Below are 18,286 nucleotides of genomic sequence, written 5' to 3'. Positions count from 1 at the left end.
GAACTGCTCATTGCACCAACCACGTTACCCCGTCTCCGTCAGTATGAAACAGCTCTGCACGCCAGCAGGGCGCTTTGCCCTCCAAACCCAGCCAGATCTGCTGTCAGCCACCACCCACCTCCCACCACCTCCTCCGACCAAGCCGCCTCCAAGCGCGGTGCCGGCACCAGGCCGTGCTGCTGTGCCGGCTGCCAAGGCTCCCCACCGCGTGGGGCACAAAGAGCTTCCCTGCTCGACGCAGTGAAATCACCTCACCAAGGGATCTCAAGGTTCAGCGAAGGCAACTCCAAAATCAGATGAACACAAAGGCTTGGCAGCCACTCCATGAAAGCTTCCCAGGGGGTGCAGGGCTCCCCAGCTGCACAAGGCCCTGCCAGGCAGGCAGGAGGAAAAGGAAGCTCCAGGCCTTTTCTCTATTCTTACGGATGCTCCATGTCTCTAGCACACAGCATATGGATTCAACAGAACAAGATATCCCCTGTGCCTGTATTAAGTGCTGTTGGCTGGCCCACAAACACCTCCGTGTAACCCCTGAGCCTGCCAGAAGTTCTCCTTCATGTTCTGGCAGAGCCTGGGCTGAATCAGCTTCCAGAAAGAAATTCTTCCGAGGGGTGAAATGAGGGTGGGAGATTTCCAGTGGTCACAGCAGTCAGGCACCCACAGGGAAGAGCCAGCGGAGCTCAGCTCCTGCAGCCCTATGGTATCTGACACAGATGATGCTTCCAGCTTAGCCACGACCAAGGCCATGTCCCGCTCTCCACACAAGCTACTTATTTGATGAAGATAGAGTAATAAGTCAGCATTTCAGCACTGCTTCGCTCTACATGGACTCTGGAAGCAAATCCAAAGGAGACAAAAAGGAGGAATCAATACTGACAACATATTCCTGATTAATAGCCCCAAACACTCAAGGCAGGCAGCAAGTTCCCACTGTAACCAGTGCACCTGCAGTCTCACACATGCTGCGGTAAGCAAAGACAGATGCTTCTGCCTTGAAGTTGGTCCCTCCTTCCCTTGGAAAAGGTTTGACATGTTGTCTCAATATTCAGAGTAATAGGACAAGTGCCAAGGTAAATCATGGGAAAATAAGCCAGGGTGAAGAACTGGTCTGCTCAACAGATGACTTACACTCCCAGGCCCCCAAAGGAACCCACCACATGGATTATGTGCAAAAAGAGCCCAGGGAGCTGTTCAAAAGACACAAATACACCTGTCCAGGTAAGGCACACCTTGCCAGACACTTACCCGGGGTCTGGTTCAACTGGGCACCACGCTTCGTGTGTTTTGGCCACTTGAGCAATCAACAGGGACAGACCAGCCCAGCCAGGAAAAAGCTTACTAAGCCAGTAAGACCAGTCCAGGTGCTGCCTGGCTGACACAGTATGCTCGTTGTCGGCTGGGCCTTGATTTTAGCCCAAACCATCAGAGGAACCCTTAACACAACCACCCGAAAATGACCTTCCCAGGTTGAACTTGCTGACCTGATGGCAGCAGCCTGTGCTGGCTGGGGACCGATGCAAGAAGCTACCTATAAGCAGCTCAAAATACAATTGCATATCACTTGTTAAAACCTGTTTCTACAGAAAGGCTAAGGTTTGGCCTGAAGAGTAAACACTGAGACACTCAAACCAGAGCTTTGAAAGCAACTTCTCAGCATTCCAGCAACATGGTTGTGGTGGGCAGAGAAAACACATGGTTTCACGTGTACATCCTTGAGGCCCTGGCACCTACACAGCTCCCCCGTGCAAACCCACGCCAGGCCCACGCGCTTCTTGCCCCCACCTCTTCCCAAACTATTTGTCAATAGAAATTTCTCTCTCCTGAATGGAATATTACAGGAGACTGACAGGATTAAGGACCTTACCCTTGTCTCTTCCCCTCCAGAAGGAATGGGAGCTTTCATGGTCAAGCATAAACACAGAGCAAGGCAGGACCAGGCAAGAAAGCAGGGTCCACACTCAATAAGCTGCAGCTTCAGCTTCTGAAGGACCAGTTTCCATCTTTGAGGAAAGTCTATGGAAGGAAAGCTGCTACCCCTCTGACAGGCAAGGACCATGGGGATCGCACACAGGGGGAAGAGAGTAACCACACCTTTTCACCATTGCCATTGTCAGGCCAGAAAGGTTTCCAAAACACTGATGGAGCTGCTTAAGCAGCTTTGCATGACCAAGCACAGCGCATGCGGACATGGTTCCCCACATCTGGATGCCTGGCTCGGACACGGGCTCTGAAGTATTACAAACAAAAAAGAAAACTTTGCTTTTCCTCTAATGCTGAGTTTTTTCTATCAGCCCCTAGTTATTTCCTCCAGCGCTCTCCTTTGCTGCCTGCATGCTCTGCTGCTTGGGTCCCTGCTGGCCTTGGTGCAAGGCTCCACTCTATGTTAAATGTGCCTCAAGCCAGCCGTTATCTTCCGTATGGCCTTAAAAAAGGCTGCTCAAACCATGCCTTGGCTTGTAGCAGGTTTACAAGGGCCCGTCTGCAGACAGCCTGCCGTGTCCAGCAGTAACAGGTTTTTCTACTTTGCACTGCCACTCAGAAGGGTCTTGCAAGCAAAACAGAGGACCAAAACCATCCTAAAATCCAGTGGGCGCTGAATTTTTAAACATAGGGAAGTCATTTACACTGAATAACCAGGCCCAGACCAATTCTGGGTGTACAGGGTCCACAAAGCCTGCTTGACTGCAACAGGACACGACAATCCAGGCACCTCTCGCATGACTTTGACTACGTAATTCTGTCTGCAAGAAGCTCAGATCTGCTCTGAGCATCTTTTATCTTTGGGGGGAGAACAGTATCATAAACCACACATCCCTGAACTGAAATGAAGAGAAAGCCAAATGTCACATTGTCGTAACAGCCAACTAAAGGGGATTTTTAGCTAGCAATACAGAGTGCAGGAGAGGGCTCACACCAGATGCTCTTCTCTTTAGGTTGAGACAGATCTTTGGCCTGAAGTGGATACTGGAATTTAAGAGAGCTAGCACATGCAACGTGAAAATCTCTCCTGGTTATTATGCAAAGATGGATGGATGCAGCATCTCTGCCTTCCGCAGTTGACCGAAGGGTATGAGCCAATGTACTCATTTGTTTGTAAAAATCCACTTCGTCTCTCAGGGGCTAAAACCCCTTCAAGGGTTTTTCCCTTCAAGGAAAAAACAAATTTAAATGCTAATTCCAGAAGCCAGAATCTTTGTATTTTTTAACCTTTAGGAAATGCGCAAACGTGCTGGAACTGCTGAACCTTCTGCAGCCAAATTCCAGAGCAGCATGCAACTTCCCAAAGACACAGCAGTCCCTATATAGCCATTCTCTTTAGGTCGTGCAGTTGCTCAATCAATGGGTTGCAATGTGATCAGCTGAAATGAATTGATCCCTGTTAATGCAGCATTTGTCTGGGGTAAGACCACGTCTATCCCCCTGCTTCATCAGCATAAACAAGCAGGCCAAGTGGAAGGCTGAGAACTCAGGATTGCACTGGCTTCAGCAATGTTTATAGGAACTGGCTCCGTAATTCCTGAAAGGATCTGGCACTCCAGAAAGCAGGCAAAACCTCAGAGCAGGTTTCTGTTCTGCTACAATTACACCTCATTAACTAACCTTTGAAATACCCTCAAGGGACAGATCTCATTACAGGCAGAAGCAGTGGGCAATTGTGAGTAAGCAGTGCAAGAGCCACATTATTTATTGTGCAAGTGGCAGCACTTATTCAGGGCTGCTGTGAGTGTGTCCCTCTCTGAGCCTTTTCTGAGCTCTCTGACCTCCAGGAGGAGATCAGCCAAGTCTCTCTTTAAAGGGCCACCATAAGCAACACCCCAAGAAGATGCTTTCTGCAACATCCCTCCCTAATCTTGCACAGATATCAGTCTGCCTCTCCTTTTTGTCACTTCAGTCCCAGAGGCTTTGAACACTGCAGGGCCTTCCACTATCAGCCTAGTACCTGAAACCAAAAATTGAGACATCTCTCTGAGGAGACAAAGAGAAAGATTCAGCCTGGTTTATTCTCATCTTTTTCTGCTACAGAAGAAATAATCCAACCTACTGTTTAAGGCAAAACAGGGAATAAAACTCCACCAGTCTGCAAGTATTTTAAGAACTGGAATGGCAGAGGGATCACCTACAAACCAAGGGAGAGAAGGCCCAGCAGCTCAATTATTTCCTTTGATCACTTTGATTGTTTCCAGTTCAAAACAAGCTCCCCTTCTTCCCTACGTGCCCAGGAAGATGATATCCTCACCCTTCAACACATCCACCTGCCTACCAAATCCTCCTCCCTCCTGTTTATCCAGGAGAAAGCCACTCAGCACACCATCAACCTCTGATGCATGTTGCCTACTCAGGCAGTTTCTACACCAGTCTTACATCCAGGTGACTTCAGTCCTTAACCATGAGTCACGCTGCCGCTCTCCAGCCTGTCCCAGGGTCAGCAGGCTCCTTCTGCAGGCACAGGAAATACCAGAGCAGAGATGTGGATAAGTAACCATCAGGAGAGAATTCTCTCCCCAGCAAACTATCACTTTCCCATTGTGGAAAGGGAAGGAAGAGGTCTCATGTCAATTGTGAGCCCCAAGCTGATGCAGAGGAGCAAATCTGCTTTGCCTCCCTCCCAAAGCGGCTGCCTGAGCACCACATGCATCAGGAGCAAAGGAAAAGGCTTTCCTTTAAACGCTCAAAATTCAACAGGAAGAAGAAAGAGAAGCCAGAATATGCTTCAAAGAGCTGGCAGCCAAAAAAGCCTGAGGACGCATATCCTTCCTGCACAGCCCCACAAGAAACCAGAACAAATCACTGCATCCAGCCAGGCCCTCAGTGCACAGCGTGGAGCCAAACTGCAGGAGGTCTTCACCATCCCAAATCCCTCACTCAGCAGTTTTGGGTTTTTTACCTGCTGGTGGAAATTCCTCTGGTCTGAACCACATAACAGATCTGAGTACAGGACCTTTTGGAGTAACCCTACCAGCTCCAAGGCTTGTCTGCAGGCAGCAGCATACCTCTACACTCACCACAGCATCAGGAGCTTTGTCACATTTTCAAGCGTGTCTTCCAAGATCAAGCATGGCTATTTCCAAACCGTCCATCCACTGTTGTCTCTGAAGCATAAAAACGTATTTAAAGAAACACCTTCAAGGATGATTTGAAACATTAAGAGGAACATGAGTTACACTGAAATGGTTTCATCCAGGTCTAATTGTGTTTGTCTCAACTGCTCCAGATTTCCTGTCGCTACCTAAGTGCTCAAAGGCTTCAGCCGCAACACTCTACTACAGACATACTCATTTGCTTAGTGAAACTTGAAAAGTGCTCTTCCTCCACCCTCCAGAACATGACAAGCTTTGTTTCTAGTTTTTGTTCCTCTAATGACAGGGGAAACCTGTTCTCACCCTTCCAAACACCCAGCTCAGAGGCAGAAGACTGCGCCGAAAGGAAAGGTTTAGTCAGTGCTCAGTTACTTCCTACATAAAGCACATGCATTGATGTAGGCTGGAGCCACCCTCGGGGAAAGAGCCAGGCACCACAACCGGGCAGAAACCTGTGCAGGATTTAAGGGCTGATCTGACCAGACAGAAAGCAGCTCCATAGAACACACCAGGCGGTCACTCGCTGAGGACTGGCATTTTAAGATGCTGAGTATTTTGCAGCTCCTGGTCTAGTTTTGTGTAAAGTCCCCTGCAACACATGCAGGTATTTCTGCAGTGGGGGCTGTCTGGTTACAGATCAGGTTCTCTGGGCTTATAAATCCAAGACTGCAGCTTCTGCTTCTGTTTCCTCCCAACCAGGTGAGAAGCCCCTATGGAACATCCCGGAATAAATCCTCTATCTCAGGACTTACTTTTACCAACTCACCCTCTCCAAAACCTGATGTATTGTGCTATAATCTCTATAATGAGCTCATGACAACAGGAATAGGAGAAACCTCTTACTGTCAATGCACAAACCAGCAAACCATAGGAGCAGGGGCAGCGAGTTGCATTTCTCAACTTGCAAACCCTGGGAATCTGATGAGCACAAGAAGCCTCTCGGCTGCAGAGGTGAAGCCCAGGTGAGTGCAAGACATGAGCCTGTCCCCTACCAGGCAGCTAAATATTAGAGAGGCAAGTGTAAGACAGCCCACTCCCCTTCCCCAGCCAGGCTGAGCCTGCCACACTGTCACAACTAAGTTTACTGTAACACAAACAAGCGTGATCCAAAGCCTAGTAAAGCAGAAAGACTCATTCCTTCTTTAGAACTGCTTCAAGTTTTTCCCCTCTTTTTGGCAACTCTTCCCACAGCCCTCAGAAAGTGCTGTTTGTGCAGAGGTAAGTACACAAAGCAGACGTGCCAGAGGAGGGGAAGCCCACAGTATTTTCTAGTGCAGAGGTAGGTCCTCAGAAGAAGGGAGAAGAGGCTGAGATGCCATGTACAGCTTGGGAAGCCCAGAACTTCAGAGTGGGATTGTAAGCATTGGCTGTAGAAGCTCCACCACAACAACACCCCTGCTCCCCCCCCCCCCCGATGTTAATGCTTCTCCAGTGCCCACTACATGCCCAGCACCATCAGCTCCTCCAAGCAGAGGAGCAGGAAGAGGTCTGGATTCTGCTCCCCATGCTCCAACATGGCTTTGCAGGTCTCTGCTGGTCTGGCAGCCAAGTCACCCTTCACCAGGTATCTGCCTCCATGCTCCAGGCTTTCAGTCCTACCTCTGCTACTGGCATCCCTCCTTCATCTGCTGCACCCCCAACAAGGCACCACCAAGGGATGGATGCTCCAGAGCCTGAGGAGGTGCAGCACAACGTCCAAGAGTCAGTTCCCTGTTGCACACGAAGGTCTTCCTTGGACCTTTCAGGGCAAGCAGCCTCCCACAAGCTTTGCTTCTGCTCTTTGCATCCTTCCACTGTGCTCCTGCCAGCACGGCAGCCCCACAGCTCCAAGCAGCCAGGTTGCTATTAGCTAGCTGCTGAATCCATTTAGCAGGCATGGGAAGAAAACTTCTACAAGGATATCCAGATTGTTTTTTCAATATATAATCTCCTCCCGCAGTGGGATGGGTGAAGACCTGCCACTGCCCTGGCAGAAAATAAGGAACATGGCCATGCAGAAGGGAGGGAACAGATGCCTCTGGAGCCAAAGGTGGTGGCAGAAGCCACCAAGTCCTGATCAGCTTTTAAAGCCAAGGCAGAGCTGAACATTACTTCCCCGGCTGAAGAGTCTCCCTTTGGGCACAGCTACACTCTCCAGGAGCAGCAGGCGGTTCCAGGAGCAGCAGGCGGTTCCAGGAGCAGCCCCTCATCCCGTGCTGTGCTCAGCACCGCAAAGCAGCCATGTGGATCCTGATCCAGTGCTGTGCTCTGCCCTTGACAGCTTCTGTTCTCTAAAACCTGATGGTCTGGGCTCCTTTTACCCCTGAACACTTTGCTCAAGCCCTGGTTCCTACTGGACTCTGGCACATGGATTTTCCACAGGGCTGTCGGCAGTCCGCTCCCCTGAGTCATGCCAGATTATGCAGCTCCCAGCACCAGGTCCTCTCCCTTCGGATTTACTCTTTCTTGGGAGAGAAGAGTAAGCAGGAACAGCTGTCAGTCTGCAAGATGAAAACCCCTTCCACTAGCAGTGACTCAAACCTATTGTGACACTGCTGGTATTTGACCATGGGATGCTGGAGCAGAGGGAACAGAAGCTCTTTTTTCTGACAACCTACAGTGCATTACTAAAAATCAATGAATTGGGAGCCTAACAGGCTGCTTACAGCATAACCCGACAGGGACATTCAGCCTGCAAAGCCTGGCCACCAGCTGTAACAATCCCTTGTAACATGGGCAGCAGTGCTGCTCTTCTCATAGAACACCACAGGGCATCACCAGGGCTGTCACCCGCTGGACCCTGGTGGCTTCTGCAGTGCTGGGGATACACCGGAGCCAGGACCCACAGAGGCAATGCCTATATTGGTGTCATTTAAGCAAGCACTCGCATCTGCATTTGATACCACTGCCAAGACTGCTTGCTCCTGCTTAATTAGGCATCAAATAAGGTAACACTTGGTGAGCAAATCCAGCAGCTCGGTGTCACTGGTGTTTCCTTCTGTTAAAAGGAATTTTGCTGTTACAATACAAGAAGCAGACCAGGCAGAAGCAGTGCTCAGAGCATGTCAAGCACCACGCAGCCTCCAGGCATTTCTCTGCTTTCAGACCTGTTTTCTCCCTAGAGAGGGAAGAGTACCTGACCAAAACTAGGGCTAATCAGGCAGCAGATTGTTCCCAGTGACATAGCAGCAGCAGTGGAGCCCATCCCAGATCCACAACTCAACGGGACTTTCACCTCCATTGAGGAAAACACCAGCCCCAAAACCACTACAGCGGTGCAGGTCTCCAGTAGAGACTCTCCAGAGAAGGGGAAACCTTATCATGAACTAAAGTTTGGGAATAAGAGATGATTTGTCCAACTTGGAGCAGCACAGAAAGCCCAAGCTGGCATTTCCACTGCCCCATTACATCTTCAAGGATATTCCTTGGGTTCCCAAAACAAGGTTCATGTTAGGTACCACTGATATTAGCTGTGACCTACCCTACTCGTATGGAGGATGAGCTCCCTTTGAGCCTGTGGGTATCTTCCTGCTATCAAGCAGGAACACACAAAGATATTAAGAAGCTATTAAGTGATTTTTCAGCTTTATGAAACCCATGATGTCTCTCCCACTGTGCTTGATGGAATTCCTGTCTCCACTGGGAAGCCTCAGATCTGGACCTCCAGCTCAGCAGCAGCAGGGGCAAGCACCAGCCTTCAGCATCGTGCCACTTGTGCTCTACCATCATCACGCAACCTGACCATGCGTGGACCTGCCTCCACCTGCATCATGCACAGGCCAGCGCAGCCACTGCCACCAGCAGCTGCACGGCTCTGCACTGACCTCCTCCAGGCAGAAGCATCCTGTTAAAGATCAGTTTGAGAGGGGAATGAAAGATGCAATGCTTTTATGGTGGACAATGAAGGCTTTGGGGGGTCTGCTGGACTCGAAGCACCACAGTAGTACAACTGTCTTGCAGACTTGGTTTGGCTGGTTAAGTGAGCAGCTGTAGTGCAGATGTCCCCAAAAAGCACCGTCAAGAGAACATCAGGAGAACAGCTCCAGGCAGCTTAGCACAGCACCAGGAGCACACATTGTAGTCCAAGAGGAGGTGAAAATGCTTTTGGCATGTGGGAGCCACGGAAAAGTCACTGGAACTACAAAATGCACAATTCCCCAAGGACACAGGCACATTTCACAACATGAACACAGTAGCAAGACCTCAAATCACTACCTAATCCTACTCATCTCAGGAACACACCTTCCTGCCAGCTCATGGTCAGACCTGATGAGTCAGATGGCACTTTAAGCTTCAAGTTGCTGGAGCTCGCTTTCTGCCATGTCCTCACCAGCATCATGCTCCCCAACCACAGCACACCAGATACAATGAATCACTGGTGAAGCCCTGCTGCTGCTATGGAGAAGCTCACCAGAACCAGCCTGGCAGCATTTTAATTGCATTCTCCATGGGTGTCCGAGTTATGCAAACAAGCAGAGAGAAAGTCTGGCGTTGCCCACTCCAAGCTCACATGGAGGAACCAGTCACAGAATCCCAGACTGGTTTGGGTTGGAAGGGACCTTAAAGCTCATCCAGTTCCAACCACCTGATACAGGCAGGGACACCTTCCACTAGACCAGGTTGCTCCAAGCCCAGTCCAACCTGGGCTTGAACACTGCCAGGGATGGGGCACATCCAAGGACTAGGAAGGCTGCCCCATGAGGGAGGGCTGACAGCTGGGTTTGTTCATCCCACTGACTGCTCCCACAGGGACCCTAGCAGTGGCTTTCTGCGCTGGGAACCCATTGTCCCAAGAAAGAGGGGAAGGCAAGGGAGGCCCAGTGAAGCAGCTCACCCTGCCCAAGCAGGGCCAGAGCCTGCAGCTAATGGGAAATCATTTGTTTTGCAAAAAATCAAAAGCCATAAAGACAGAAAAGAAGGTGCTGAGCTCTGAGTGGATTTATCTGACAACCAGCAGCACACCAAAGTCAAAGCAGGAATAAAACAGAGAGAAATTCTGTAGGCAATTGTTGTAATGACTATCAATTACTGGATGCATTGAGTTCCATCATGATACAAGCGACTCTGAAACGCTCTGGGAGCCTTCATTGTAAGCAATACCAGGTCAAAACCACTCTGAAAGAGCTGAATCACCGTGTCATGGTGCAGTATCATATTCCAGTTGGCTAATTATGATGACCCCAATCCAATCGTTATTAGTCAGAAAATACTTCCTGCTCCTGAGAAGGGAGAACATCTTGTGAATCAGTCTCTGTCTTATGGAGATCAGCCCCACACTGGGCGGCAAACATTAAGCAAAACTTCAGAAGCGTTTTTATTGCACAAACCCCCCAACTGCAGGAAAAAGCCTTTGCAAGCTTTTTTAATAAATAACTACACACACACTGAAAGCCTTTAGAGGGGTCCACTTCCCCTGCCGTGGCTCCTGACCCAGCCTTTGGCAGCACTCACCCAGCACAAACTGCCCTCACAGCTGGGAAGTGCCACATCCATACCCTGCTTCCCTGGAAATCCCAGGTTTGCCCCCTTGCCCACAGCATCTGCCAATTCTACAAAGGTGGAACTGATGCTTTTTCTTTCTCCTGGGAGATGGAGAGGGGAGAATGTTTCTTTGTTTGCAGAAACGATCTCAAATTCCAGAGGAGCACATCTAACTTGCAGCAAAGCCTGTAATTAAAACACATCAGCAATGGCTGTATTCTCAACGTGAAGGAGAGAGGAAGAACAAAAAGGTTTCTTAAATAAACTGGTAGCTGGGATAAAATTACCCTCCCAGCCCGTGCAGACAAACCGTGCCTTTGAGTATTCATAGTCCTGCCAGGCTGCATCCAGTGGGATAAGCCATCAACCTGATTACGGCCGCAAACATCATCGGAAAGATCTGCTTGTGGTATGAGATGCTCCAAACCCTTCCCAGCCATTCTGGGAAGGAATGCCTTCAAGAAGCTCAGAGCCAAAATTTAGCAGGAAAAGGAAAAACCCAGGAGCAGAGAAATCGTCTCTTTATAGGAGTCTTTGGGACGTTTACAAATGAATAAACTTTGCAAATTCTATTTTCAGCTGAGCAGCAACCGGCCCGCCCAAAATACACCGCATGGAATATGTTGCCTTGGGAGCGTTTTCCTCCCCAAGGGAAAAAGAAAAGCTCGTGTCCTCAAGCTCCGGCAGAACACGGGCGTGTTATTAATGACAATAAACCACCCTTTGAAGGGGGAGGAGGACAGAGGCAGCCAAGCTGCAGCTGCGCCCAGCCAAGCCAGCCCAGGCTGCAAGGTGAGGATGGGCCAGAAACCAGCAAAAAGAATAGCAGCTCCACCGGGAATTCCTGCGGTGAAGAGCTGGGCCCTGGGTCAAAGCAAGCAAAATATTTCAGATTCATTCACTCCCAAAACACATGCTGCGTCCACAGGCATGCTCAACCCCGCACACCCACAGCACTGCCCTGCTGCGAGCCCAGCTCCACTCCCAATGAAAGTTTGCGTTGGAAGGGACCTTAAAGCTCATCCAGCTCCAACCCCCTGCCACAGGCAGGGACACCTTCCACTAGACCAGGTTGCTCCAAGCCCCGTCCAACCTGGCCTTGAACACTGCCAGGGATGGGGCAGCCACAGCTTCTCTGGGCAACCTGTGCCAGCGCCTCAGCACCCTCACAGGGAAGAACTTCTGCCTAAGAGCTCATCTCAATCTCCCCTCTGTCAGGTTAAAGCCATTCCCCCTTGTTCTGTCCCTACAGGCCCTTGTCCAAAGCCCCTCTCCAGGTTTCTTGGAGCCCCTTTAGGGACTTGATAACAGTGGACACCAAAGTTTAACAGCAGCTAAAACCCCTGTAAAGTACAGCAGCAGCAGCGACACAGTTGGGGATAATTTAAGCTTCACTCACATTGACACAGCCTGCGAATCCATGCAGGATAATTTTAGAAATCTCTTTATAAGCAAAGCCAGTATTTCCTCTGCTCAAAGGGTGCAAGAGCCCTCCAAAATATAAGTAAGAACTGAGGTTTCCTTGTGACAGAGATCCAAACTATTAGATTTCACAGGGAAGTGGGAGAAGACCAAGGGGAATAGGGAGGGCGTCAAAGCTCAGATGCAATGTCAGCAACTCTGAGAGGACTACACTGGAGGTAAGAAGCATTTGAGCCAGGGTCTGTGCACAGTTCCCAAAGGATCCATCAGAGGCAAGCTGGAAAAGCAAGCCTGAATTCATTGAGAGGGAGAAGGCACTAAAGAATCATAGAATAGTTAGGGTTGGAAAGGACCTTAAGATCATCTAGTTCCAACCCCCCTGCCATGGGCAGGAACACCCCACACTAAACCATGTCACCCAAGGCCTCATCCAACCTGGCCTTGAACACCACCAAGGATGGAGCATTCACAGCCTCCCTGGGCAACCCATTCCAGTGCCTCACCGCCCTCTCAGTAAAGAATTTCTTCCTTATATCCAATCTAAACTTCCCCTGTTTAAGTTTGAACCCATTACCCCTTGTCCTGTCACTACAGTCCCTGATGAAGAGTCCATCCCCAACATCCTTGTAGGCCCCCTTCAGATACTGGAAGGCTGCTATGAGGTCTCCACGCAGCCTTCTCTTCTCCAGGCTGAACAGCCCCAACTTTCTCAGCCTGTCTTCATACGGGAGGTGCTCCAGTCCCCTGATCATCCTCGTGGCCCTCCTCTGGACTTGTTCCAACAGTTCCATGTCCTTTTTATGTTGAGGACACCAGAACTGCACACAATACTCCAAGTGAGGTCTCACGAGAGCAGAGTAGAGGGGCAGGATCACCTCCTTCAACCTGCTGGTCACGGTCCTCTTGATGCAGCCCAGGATACAGTTGGCTTTCTGGGCTGCGAGCGCACACTGCTGCCTCATGTTCATTTTCTCATCAAGAGCTGTAGTTTAGAGTCATGGAACCCATTAGGTTGAAGAAGACCTTTAAGATCATCAAGTTCAACTAAAACTAAACCCCAGGACTCTTTGGAGGTGCTGTCTGGAGCAATACCTGCTACCCCCAAAATGTGAGCTCTTCTGCAGCACCCAGCTCAGGCTGGGCACTCACTCACTACAAGAAGCTGAAAAGGTGGTAGGAGGAAAAGCACAACAAATCTGATCAAAAGCTGCATAAACTGCCAAGCAAGGAGAAGTTAAAGCTGAATACGGAAATGAAGGCTTGTAGTCAAGGACAGATACTGAAAGGATGTAAATGTTTCAAGCAAGCAAAACAACTTGCATTGAAATGAAGCTTGAGCTGCTCATCAAGAGAAAAAATAAGGCTGAAGATCTCTGTGAGAGCACAGATATGCTGTAGAGCTCGGAGTGCTTGAAAATAGGTTACACAAACTCTGGGACTTCTACTTAGTGGAGCAGCAAGATCAAGTGGTGCAAGAGGCTCTTCCACCCCAACGGTCTTCTAGAGCTAAAGAAGAACAAAACCAGGGAGGGAAACCCCGAGATGCCAGCAGCGTAGCCTCTGCTCATGCCTTACAAACACCTGATGCTCCTCTGCCCCAACCCTGCATTTCTAGAGCAACAATCCTGTGAGAAAAGGCTCTGCCTCTGTCACCAGCGGGACAGACACAGTGCAACCGTACAACAGGCAAGACAAATCATCTAATTGCTGTTTTAAAATCATTGCACAACAGCCTTACATTCTGTATAACCCACAGAACTGCAAGACACGACCCTCCTTGCTTTACGAGGTGACATGAAAGTTATGTTAAGTGTGCCTCTGGTTCTCAGCTCCCTGCCTAACCAACCTTCCTGCAGGCTTTGGTACCAGCCAGAGGGATCCCCTTCGCTGCTGCAGCACGCACAGAGCTCCAAGGGAGCATCCCTTCCCTGCTGAAGTGTGGCGATAAAGAGGAAGGAAAGGAGACAGCAAAAATGCCCCATCCCAGGCCGGGTGGATGGGGCTTGGAGCAACCTGGTCTAGTGGAACGTTCCTCGCCCGTGGCAGGGGCTTGAAACTGGATGAGCTTTAAGGTCCCTTCCAATCCACACCAGTCTGGGATTCAGTGATTCTATGACAATACACCACCATTAGGAGCTGCCTCACATGCTATTTGTGAGTGGTTCAGAGGTTCTGCATCCAAAGTAAAGTTGGCTTCAAGGCTTTTCTATCCCACATCTTGTTTACAAGTCCATGGAGCGTACAACAAGTCCTAGCAAGCTTTCCAAGCAGCACAATGGTCAGTGTCTGCCAAACACCTCCATTACAGAGTGCTGGAGGACCTCCACACACCTGTATCGTCCTTGCTCAAGCCCACCCCTATTTAGGGGTGTCACCCCACTGCTGGGGCCTTGGCATCATCCTTCCCATGCACCTTTTACCATGGACAGCCCCAATCCCTATCAACTTTTATCACTTCAGAGAAGAACAAACCATCTTTAGATTTCCATGCCTCGATCTCATCTAGCCATATCAGCACTGCACCACCGATACATACCGCAGCCATGAAACGCCTTAAGGCAGTCTTTCAACAACTCAAGCTACTTAAATGAAAAAAAAAACCAACCCAAAATCCAAATCAAACCCCCCCTGTTGCTCTACCCATGACTATCATCATGCAAAGAAAAAAACCCCATCCTAAGGGATTCACAGTCCTGTCATTTTTAGGGAATAAACGCCAGCTGGTCTCTTTCCTTTGACATTTAGCAAATAATTGTTTCAGCCAAGTAATCTGACAGCGCTGAGCTCAGTAGCCCATAAACGTCACTGGTGTTTTACTGAACGCTAAGACAACACTTGCTGCCCTCCAGCTCCTGGTACATGTGGTTACACACGCACACGAGCCTTCCTCAGCCCTCCAGCCCTCTTGGAACCCTCAGATGAATCAGCTGAGGACTTGCTCTGCTTAACCATAGCCGTCTGCCCCACCATCACCCCGTGTGTACCTCCCATGCACACACCCAGAAACAGTGAGGAAGGAGGCAGGAGGGAAGGAGGCAGGTATCTCCTCTTGATAGTAAGAGGACTGGAATTTGCTCCTCATTAACAACTCCCAGCCAACTGCTACCCAATACCTCCTTGAGCCATCCAACCCAGGAACCTCTTTTTCAAGCCTCCCAGTTCCAGATGTACTAAAACCTTTGACTGCACCCTGAAGATTCCTTTTAGTTGCCGCAACATCATTTCACTGACCCAGTGACGCTCCTATCCCTTAACTTTCACCCCAGCTGGGTTTCCATTTTCCAAAAGACCTCTTTTTGGCCCAAGTTACATCTGCTTAACACAAAACAGGTCAAGAAACATCCCCAGAACACCCCCCCTTCATTACTCTGCATGTCTGCTGGGAGCTCACGGAGTCCATCACCAACCCCTCCTCCCTCACACTCAGTGTGCCCTCTTGCTTATCTAAGCTGCAGGCTCCTAATAACTCCTCTTGCATGCAGAGGAAGCCCAAATATTACTTCTTCTCCATTGACAGGCTATGCATAAGGAACCTGGCTGCACTCCCTAAGCTGCCTGTTACCTGTTGGCTCAGCTGCTGCCACATCACCCTCACCAGGGTGCTCAGCACTTGCTGTACAGAGACACGGTTGTTCTACGTGCTGGGAGTTAGTTATAAAAGCCTCTTGCTGGAGATAAATGTGTCTAAAAAGCATAAAGTACTTCAGCAGGGACAGCATTGCTGGTAGCTGAGCTCACTGGGAAGGAACAAGCCACTTCAGAGGGACAGCCAAGGCGAGGAGCCTACAGACAGCCACCACTAAGTGGGGTCCATGCGAACAGACAGCTTTTAGTAACACAAACCCTCCCTGGACATCCTGCTTCCCATGCACTTGGGCTTCTCCACACCAACGGAGAGGCGCACTGAGGCAAAGAGCCCCCTGGCCAGCTCCCACCATGCCCCAAAGCCATGGCCATCATGCCCAGGGTCCGTGAGCACCCATGGAGTGACACAACCTACTGCTTTCTCTGCCAGCAAGAGCAAGGGGGGGATGCAGAGAGCGCCTGGATCGCAGCAGGAAGATGCAAGTCAGAGGCTTTACACTGAATAAAGGTTCTCCCACCCAGCAGATGCAGCAGCACGTTGCTGAAATGATCTTGTAACACTCCCCGGTGCCATAACGCTACCTGGTTAACCACGTAGGGAGGCGGTAAGCGTTCCACAGTGCCCCTTACCACAGCAGGAATCTGGCAAAGAAGTTACACATCTGCACTTTATAGAGCTATTTTCTACAAGAAATGCCTCTGTTTAATCTTTAAGAAGCGTTTTTACCATGAGGACAGAGACGAAAAGCCCTTCCTCCACCAAAACCCTCCTTCACACAGAATGATTTGCTTTGTCATGCCACTTTAATATGTGCCCAGCAGCCTCAGCTGGAGAATTAAGGAAGATCTCCCGGGTGAGCACACAGGAACTTCCCAATACCTGCACGCATTAAAAGAATAAACATTTTTTCTTGTAGCAACGTCAGCACAGGCCAACAAACCGTGCACAAATCCATTCCCATTCCCTGGTATGCTGCTGGAGCTCGCTCCATTTTGGGTCATGCCAGGCAGCTTCAAATTACATCACATCTGATCCGGTGCAAGGAAACACAAGCTCACTGCGACCAAAAGCAGCAGAAAGGAAGGGAAAAAAACACAGACCCAGGATAAGCAAGGTACCGCACACCCAGTGTGGGGACAGCAAGGCCACGCCGCGGGGAAGGAGCCAATCCCAAGATCCCGGGATGCAGCTGCTGGTCCCTCAGACGCTGGAGCTGCTCACACCTCAATGTAGTACTGATGGAGAACAAAGAGAGGGGATGCGGGCGCACAGCGGCACCGCTGGGATGCTGCTCCAAGCGGATTGGGACCTGGAAAATCGGTTCTGCTCAGCTCCCTCCGTGTCTCCCGCACCCCTTGATGCCCGCACATGCCCTTCAACGGGACACGAACACTGCCCTCCCTCATGACCCGCTCTCCCGAGGCTCGACGTGGACACGAGCTGCCCCTCGGGCACACACGGGACTACCGCCGGCCCCAGGGAGGCTCCGCCGGGTTACACCAACCGGAGGCGCAGCACCCGGTCCCCGGGTGGACAGGTGCGGGAGGCGGTCTTGCCCGCGCCGGGGCGGGCCCGGGCCGGTGCCCCGGTGCCGCGGCCTCACCTGCTCGGCACCGTAGGCCGTGGCGAATTGGACGAACTCCTCCACTCGCACGAAGCCGTCGCCATCGCTGTCCAGGGCGTCGAAGACGGGGCGGAGGCGCGGCTCCTCCTCGGGCCGGGCCGGGGGCTCGTTGGGGCAGCCCCCCAGCTCCGGTGGGGACCACGGCGGCGGCCCCAGGACGGGCTCGGCGGCCTCAGGTGCCCAGAGGCCCGGCTCCGGTTCTAGCTCTAGCTCCAGCTCCGGCTCCGGGCTCGGCCCGTCCCGCCACGGCCCCCGGGGTAGCGGGGACTCGGGCACGGCCGCCGGCGGATGCGGCTCCATTTTCACCGGCGGCGCTCAGCGCCCGCCGCCGCCCGCCCCGCCGCTGCCCGGCGGCCATGCCCCGCGGCCATCACCCGCTCACATTGTGGCCGCCCGGCGCGGCGCTGCCGGTAACGGGGCGGTGATGCTGGTGGCTCCACCCGCTCCCGGGCGCAAGGCTTTGTGCGAGGCAGCGCCGGTCCCACCCGCAGCACCGCCACCGGGGACAACCCCGCTCCACCCCGCCGCCACCAGGGACAGCCCCGCTCCGCCCGGCGGGAGGGGCGCCCCGAGAGCCTGGGAACGCGATTACTCCCCGCGGTCCGGTGAGGAGGCGGCAGCGCCGAGAAACAACCCCCCCCCCCCCCGCCCGCCGCTCTATGGCAGCCCGCAGTGAACCCCCAGATCCGACCCAGCACCGCCGCCGCAGCGGCGGGCAGTTGACGGTGACGTCACCCGCCTGCCTGTGCCGAGGTCCCGCCCACACGCCCTGACGTCAGAGCGAGGCCGCGCGGAGGCCACACCCCTTCCCCCGCTCCGGCGCGCGCGGGGCGTTTGCACGTGCTGCCTGTTCCCACCCCCGCCCACCTCCGAGGGGCGCGAGGCACTGGCGGGGATGGCCACCGGGGCCTGCGCACCCCTCGGGGGGGGGGTAACCGTATACCGGGGGACACCGGCCCCCCCAGCCCCCCCTTGAGACCCGCCCCGGGGTCTGGCAGCCCCTGTCCCCCCCCGGGTGCCGCTGATGGCCCAAGCCCCCCGGTTTTATCTCACGGCTGCTGGCGTTCCCAGCCCGTTAGCGGCAGTTCTGCACCACCCAGCACGGGCAGCTCTCCT

The 18,286-nt window shown here is 52.0% G+C and overlaps 1 protein-coding gene across 1 annotated transcript in view; it reads right to left on the bottom strand.

Moving 5' to 3' along the window:
* Positions 1 to 17,470, bottom strand: part of RAB11FIP3 (RAB11 family interacting protein 3) — a gene marked incomplete at both ends in the record, with an annotated part of 76,023 nt that extends 58,553 nt beyond the window's left edge. The window contains one exon of the mRNA XM_080618415.1: positions 17,150 to 17,470. Within this exon, the coding sequence (XP_080474541.1) occupies positions 17,150 to 17,470 (321 nt within the window). The remainder of the gene's footprint in view (positions 1 to 17,149) is intronic.
* Between the last annotated feature and the right edge of the window lie 816 nt (positions 17,471 to 18,286).

This window comes from Psittacula echo (assembly GCF_963264785.1).
Source record: "Psittacula echo genome assembly, chromosome: 5".
In the NCBI taxonomy this organism is placed as follows: Eukaryota; Metazoa; Chordata; class Aves; order Psittaciformes; family Psittacidae; genus Psittacula; species Psittacula echo.
The sequence above is the reverse complement of the archived record's forward strand: the minus strand, read 5'-3'. Positions and strand labels throughout refer to the sequence as shown.